The following is a 7,279-nucleotide window of genomic DNA, read 5'->3' as shown; positions in this document are numbered from 1 at the left end:
AAATCCCAATTCATATTCCAAGTAAAGACAGTCGAGCCCCAAATCCCGAGTCAGATTCCAAGTAAAGACAATCGAGCCCCAAATCCTGAGTCAGATTCCAATTAAATACAGCTGAGCTCCAAATCCCGAGTCAGATTCCAAGTAAAGACAGCTGAGCTCCAAATCCCGAGTCAGATTCCAAGTAAAGACAGTCGAGCCCCAAAACCTGAGTCAGATTCCAAGTAAAGACGGTCGAGCCCCAAAACCCGAGTCAGATTCCAAGTAAAGACAGTCGAGCTCCAAATCCCGAGTCAGATTCCAAGTAAAGACAGTCGAGCTCCAAATCCCGAGTCAGATTCCAAGTAAAGACGGTCAAGCTCCAAATCCCGAGTCAGATTCCAAGTAAAGACGGTCAAGCTCCAAATCCCGAGTCAGATTCCAAGTAAAGACAGTTGAGCTCCAAATCCCGAGTCAGATTCCAAGTAAAGACGGTCAAGCTCCAAATCCCGAGTCAGATTCCAAGTAAAGACAGTTGAGCTCCAAATCCTGAGTCAGATTCCAAGTAAAGACAGTCGAGCCCCAAATCCTGAGTCAGATTCCAAGTAAAGACAGGTGAGCCCCAAATCCTCAGGGTCCAAATAAAGAAGGACCGAGTCAAGTCCTCAGAAAAGTCATACAGGTTCTGAGTCCCAGATGAAATTCAAAATACAGAGTCAAGGCTTGAATCAAATTCCAATTAAAGACAGTCAAGTTCTAAGACCTAGATAAAGTTCCAAGTAAAGATAGACCGGTTCCAGGTCAAGAGAGGAAAGGCAGTTCCAAGTCCTAGTCCAGTTAAAGACAGCCAGGTCCCGAGTCATTTGAATCTCTAGTTAAGGTCTTAAAAATGATCAAATTAAGTATGTTAAGACAATAATGGTGAAAATTTTTAAATTATATCAGTTTGAATTTCTAAGTGTGATATAAATATTATCTAATTACCTTGATAGTCCACCTTTTATAACTGACTCTCTTTCACATCCTCCGAACAGCTTTTGGATCTTCTTAATTGTAATGAAATTTAATTCCAAAAGCATCACAAATGTAAGCTGATTACTCAAAAATCCTATTAATTGCTTTTAGTGTAATATCACGTCTGCTTTAAAAAGCTCTTGTTCTAGCATTTTCCCTGGTTAGCTGATGCAGATCAAACACACTTATACTGTTATATTTGGTTAACTACTAATTTAGTCCTTTATGGTTAAAGTCTCTTTATTTAACTTGATTAACATGGTCACGTTTTATAGATTATAAATATTTTGTTTGGACGTAGCATATCGGTTATCATTTTATGTGTGTTTTGTAGATGTACATTGCTCTGATATCTCTCCACGCTCTCATCATGGCGGGGTTCCATTTCATCTTCTGCTTTGAGCAGGACTGGGCAAGTAAGAACAACGTGATACCTCTCCGAAAATATTCGTATAGACACAATGATTATCATTCAATTTGACTGGCGCCACCTGCAGCACTGGAGGTCTTGTGGCTTTGTCACTTCTGGCTTTGTCAGGTGGTTTTGTCACTTCACTAATGTTAAAAGAAGGTTGATGTTTTATTAGGCACATCCTGCCTGGCGTGTTATTGTAGTTATTCTTATAACTAGGTGTTAGGTGTCATGCTAACAGCTGTTGTACTGCAGGAACACTGACAGTGACACTGCAACACATTAATAACAGGTGGCAGTGTGCTAGGATCAAAGCTAAACCCATTCAGTAGATAAGAGGTCCTGTTTTCAGCCAATGCTGATTTACCCCTTGACCCCTAATCGCTACCCTGACGTTCCTTCCCGAGGAAGCCGTCTATGTAAGCAGTGTTTTTGGATAATGCATGATTAAACTCAGCAGACTAGCATTACCTCACTCTGTTTAATTACCCTCGTTGTGTTTGAAGCTAACTATAACCCACTCCGTCACTCACGTTCCTGTCCTGACATGCCTTCGACCTTCCATTCACTGATCTGTGCTTTCATCACTCCATCCCTGTATTCCTTCTTTGCGACATCCATCTATCCATCTATTCCTCATCCCCATTCCTCATCATTATCCCTTAATCATTCAATCCCTCCTTTGTGGCATCGCTTCATCATTCAATCCCTCCATACTCCATCCTTGGATTCCTTTGTTGCTCCGTCCCTCTATCCCTCCATTCCTCATCACCATCCCTTGATCCTGCCATTCCTTTATCATTCCAACCCAATTCCCTCCACCCTCCATCCATGGATCCTGCCATTCCTTTATCATTCCAACCCAATTCCCTCCACCCTCCATCCATGGATCCTGCCATTGCTCTATCTATCCCTGTATTTCTTGTTCCATTCTTCTAACATGTTATCACTCCATCCTTGCATCTTTCCACTGCTTTGTCCCTGCAACCCTTCCTCCCACAACTCAATCCCTCTATCCTGCTTCCCTCTATTGCTACATCCCTCCATCTTTGCATCTCTCTGTCACCTCCCATATCCCATTGCTCCATCCCTGTATCCCTCTGTTCTCTGATCACTCTATCTCTGCACCCCTGCCTACATCCTGCAATCCCTCCATCCTTGATTGCTCCATTGTTGATTGCGCCATCCTTGCATCCTTGTCTCCCTCCACTGCTACATCCCTGTATCTGTTCCTCTGTCTGTTGATTGCTCAAACCTTGCATCCTTTATCCTCCCATCCCTGCATCCCTCCCTCCATCCATCTATCATTCCATGCCTGTGTTCCTTCATTACACCATCCCCCACATTCCTGCATCCCTCTCTGCTTTCCCTCCTCAGAGTGCAGCAGTTTTTCCCCCCCAACCACGGTGATCCTGTTGATCCTACTGTGTTTCGAGGGACTCCTCTTCTTCATCTTCACCGCCGTCATGTTCGGTACCCAGGTTCACTCCATCTGCACCGACGAGACTGTGAGTTGCACCCTAATCCCTGACTGCTGATATCGCCTTCACGTCTGATGTTACATCCTGTCATGTTACATGCCTTTTTTTGTTTCATTTTGTGGCTTGTGCACTGCAGAGTGATGAAATAAAACTCTGCGCTTGAGACACGCTGCTTTATTCAAGCATTTAAACATAACTTGGTCTTATCTTGGTCACTGTTTTTTTTTTTTTTTTTTTTTTTTTAACCCTTACAGAAATTTGAAGGTAGAAAATTTCTAATTCAAATGATCATTTCAAGTATCCTTCAGTTTGAGGAGTATGAGTATCATTACATTTACAGCATTTAGCATTACATGTTTTTGGTACATGAAATACACGAAATGAGTAACATACTTAGTATTAATCCATCAGGGACATCACAGAACATGTTATTTAGCTTTGTCTGTTTTCCTGATTTAAATAGTGGCAATGAAACAAACAAAAAAAAAACTTTCATGCACATGGCTACTAGGCTCATTCTTCCTAAAGTTAGCAAGTTTCTTTTAAATAAAATGCATTAGCTAGCTACATTAGTTAGCTTGGATGGAGTAGGGTTGCAGTGGAGATGTGGGTTTTGAATATATCGATATAATATCATATCATAATATAATAACGATATATCGATATAATATCAATATCGTGATAAATGATTACGCAGTACGCTTTTCTGAGATATCGTGATGTATTTGTTACATTTTTAATAATTACAAATTAAATGTTACTGAATGGATGCCGTAGATTTGACGTAAAATACGTAATCATCTTTGGCTTTGTAGGCATTAAAGAAAAGTATCATCAAACTCTAATGGAGTTTAGTTTATTTTACTACTCTTTTGCGGACAATTTGTTAGCTAAACTATATATCGTTATATCGTAGCAATCTCCTCAAGTATCGTTATATATTTTTGTCATATCGCCCATCCCTACTTTGTTGTCATGACAGATAGCCGCTGATTTAGAACAATATCCTGAGTAAGAGCGGTTATTTTTAACTCACCTACCATCATCTGTAGACATTTGTTCTCACCTAGACAGCATTTTCTCCCAGCTATTAACTCCTTGTGCTGACTTACAGTATTTGTTTTAGAGTTTTATCACTATTGTAGGAAGATGCTATAGTTCCTCTTCTTGATATTTTCACAGTTAGAAGTTAGATACCAAACCCCCCCCCCGAGAAGGCAGCTTAGATGGCCGTGTTTGTCTTGTTCATAAAGCAGCTTGAGGCCAGCTCTTGTGTGTCCTTCATGGAGAATACAAGATCCATCAACGTTTGAGAAACATAATATTAAAATTTGTAGTGCTGTCATTTTTAAGTATAATATCGTGCTACTTCTGGTACATGGCTCCTGTTTTGTTACTGTGTTGTAGGGTATAGAGCAGCTGAAGAAAGAAGAGCGACGATGGGCCAAGAAGTCCAAGTGGATGAACCTGAAGGTGGTCTTTGGCCACCCGTTCTCTATAGCATGGCTTAATCCACTCGCCATGCCCGAACACGGAAAATCGGACCTGTTCCAATACATCGTCTGACTCCGACTGTGTCCTAATCCTGTATAAGAAGTGCACTAAGATGGCCTTATTTTTGATTTTCATTTATTTTATTTTTTTTTCATGGTGTGATTCAGGGCGCGTCCTAATCTTGTATAAGAAGTGCATTTTTCTGTTTTGATTTTTTTCTACTTAGATTATATTTTCACACTGTATGGTGTGATTGATTTTATATATATATCCTAATATAGATCTATAAAATGGATGAACATTAACTAACTAGACATTTGGGACAAAGCCAGTCTCATCCACCATGCTGTTGTGGATTTTAATTTCAAGATAAAATGAGGTCCAGTGAGTGAGGAAAAGGTTCACATTTCTCAATATTGGAAACATTGCCTTAAATATGTTACTTTTTTTGTTTGTTTGTTTGTTTACTGTTATCAAATAATGTATTTTAAAATGGGATGTACCATCTCATGGGGATGGAATGGGGTGTTACTAGTCAAACACTGACATACACAGTTCACTTTTTTTGTTCTTTTTCATTGTTTTTTTTTCCTTTTAATGACTTTATCTTTAAATAATGCTTTATGAAAATGTTGATTTAGTTTTTAACCGAACATTGATAAGGACCTTGCATAGAGTTTTGAAGAACATTTCATCCACTGAAGGTTTATATGAGAGGTGCACATTTCAGATGTCTGTGAAAGAGCCTCAGCATTTTCTACACTTTACGTAATGGACTAATTCTTCTTCCCAATCAGAAGCAGCAGCTAATCCTGTTAATAGATCTCAGTCTGGTCCAGTATACTGAACGTGAGATGGACGACCATTAGTATCTGAACTATTTCACAATCTTGACCCCTAGGAACAAGGATGTGCCTGTGTGTACATGGGATCAAAATCAAAACTTATTTTTTCTTTGGCTTTTAATTGTTCACTTGAGCTTCTGGAGTAATTCCACAGAATCAAACCATTTCATTAAGTCGAAAGCCAGCTAGTAATTAAACGATGCCTCAGTCTCTGCCAAAAACATTCATCTTGGCCACTGTACCACTGTGAAATGACTCTTCCAGAACATAGCCATGAGTCACGAGAAAGACCAAGAAGTCTACAATCCTTTTTAAGAAGTCTTGCCACTTTTTAGTCTAAACCTGAACCATGGCTGTAAAGAAGAGGGGCGTCTTTAGAGCAAGAATGACACAGTGGATTTATTTGTACACAAACACAAACTTAACACCATTTATTTTGATCTGAGACACCCTCCTGTCTGCAGCTGGTCCAATATTATCACAGTGTTACTTGAATCACTGGATGGAGGGGCGTTTACTTGATTTCAACTTCATTTGTTTGCAGTGATGGAAGAAGTTCCATGAATCGGTTTGAGGGAAAACCTACTTCTGCATCTCTTACCCAAGCTCACTGCCTCTTCAGAACCATTCTACCTAATGAATGGAAAAAAGTTTGTTTATTTTTTGTAAACCGCATTTTCTCTTCTATGGCCATTTGCCAGTTCTCAGCTTGGGAGCTTTCCTCCGTCACACAACAGCTACCAATCAGGGTGGGTGAAGGCCAACAAGTGCTTCCTCTGAGACACGCTTTTGATCTGCTCATCCTGAACACTTGAAAATGATAACTGCCGTCTTTCACATGCGTAAACTCACAGACACCCATGATTGGCTAGCATTGGCAGGATAGAGTGAATACACCATCCCTCCCATTTTACCCCAATCAATCAATCCCACTCATGTATTAAGAACATGGTTAAGGGAAAACTCTAACATGCCACCTAATTCTCAATTTCTAACACACTTTTTTTTATTTTTCTTTTGTTGCATTTCTTTGTTTGTTGATTCTTTATTTGATGTCTCACTCCCATCTCACAGTCATTCTTCTCCCCATACTGGTGAAGTGTGTCCTAGAGAGATGTACACCCGTTTTGAGTATACTGCATGTTCAGAGAGGGTTCCTGCTACCCTTAAATATAGTGCTTGGCATTTGGACCTTAAATATGGTTGCATACAATCTGACCACTTCTGGTGCACAACACACACTTTGGCCGTAATCCAACTATGTGTGTCCTGGACTTATCTGCTATTTGGCAATAATTGTTAAACCAGCAAGAAGCTTGAGGGATTCACCAGCTTGTTTCTCCTGGCCTTGGCTTGGCTGTGTATGAAGTATAATATATCAAAAAGCCATGAGCTGGAGATCTGGCAACCCCTTATATATATGCGTATTGGCCACTCTGTTGGATTGACTGCACGCCATTATATATGCCTGCTGATGTAGGACCAGAAGAATGTGAAGAGACTACAGCAGTTTTAAGTTTCCCAGAGTGCCAATGTTGATCTCTGTTCAGTCAAGATACAGAACCAAAAGTTCACGGGGTGGAGATGGACCTTATCCAACTCCTCCTGTAAGCATAACCCTAACCAGCTCAACACTGAACAATATGAAACAATGCCGTTAAGACACTCATCCAAGCTGAAACACACTGAGATGTTTCTACCTGCTGAACCTCTGATTTGGCGCCGTCCAGGAGCAGCTAGATCAGATCCGACTCCACCCTGTGGACGTTCTGTTCTGCAGCGATGAGTACTTGTAGTTCAGTCTGTGCCTTTGGATCTTGTGATATGAGAAAAGAAAAGGGGGTCTCTGTGGTCAGTATCTTTCTTTTAATCCCCTTTTTTTTGTCTTCTGGGTTTCATGGGTTTTGTTCCAGCTGCTTTCACTCCAATGTTTTATGGTAAATGCAATAAATTTGAATGTTCTTTATATTTAACTGTCACACACTCAGAGTTTCATTCTTCATGGCAGATTTGTAGAAATATTACTGAGTAATAGCTTAGACCACAGCGCTGTTGAA

At 40.2% G+C, this 7,279-nt stretch overlaps 1 protein-coding gene across 5 annotated transcripts in view; it reads left to right on the top strand.

Moving 5' to 3' along the window:
• LOC113523899 (palmitoyltransferase ZDHHC3) overlaps positions 1-7,195 on the top strand; it is a 14,172-nt gene extending 6,977 nt beyond the window's left edge. For all 5 annotated transcript variants that reach the window (XM_053236835.1, XM_034307436.2, XM_034307435.2 and 2 more), the window contains exons 5-7: positions 1,325-1,406; positions 2,780-2,910; positions 4,291-7,195. In XM_053236835.1, the coding sequence (XP_053092810.1) occupies positions 1,325-1,406; positions 2,780-2,910; positions 4,291-4,449 (372 nt within the window). In that variant the 3' untranslated portion in view covers positions 4,450-7,195. The remainder of the gene's footprint in view (positions 1-1,324; positions 1,407-2,779; positions 2,911-4,290) is intronic.
• Positions 7,196-7,279: the final 84 nt, after the last annotated feature.

The sequence above is a fragment of the Pangasianodon hypophthalmus genome, chromosome 9 (assembly GCF_027358585.1).
Source record: "Pangasianodon hypophthalmus isolate fPanHyp1 chromosome 9, fPanHyp1.pri, whole genome shotgun sequence".
Taxonomy (NCBI): Eukaryota; Metazoa; Chordata; class Actinopteri; order Siluriformes; family Pangasiidae; genus Pangasianodon; species Pangasianodon hypophthalmus.
The sequence above is the reverse complement of the archived record's forward strand: the minus strand, read 5'-3'. Positions and strand labels throughout refer to the sequence as shown.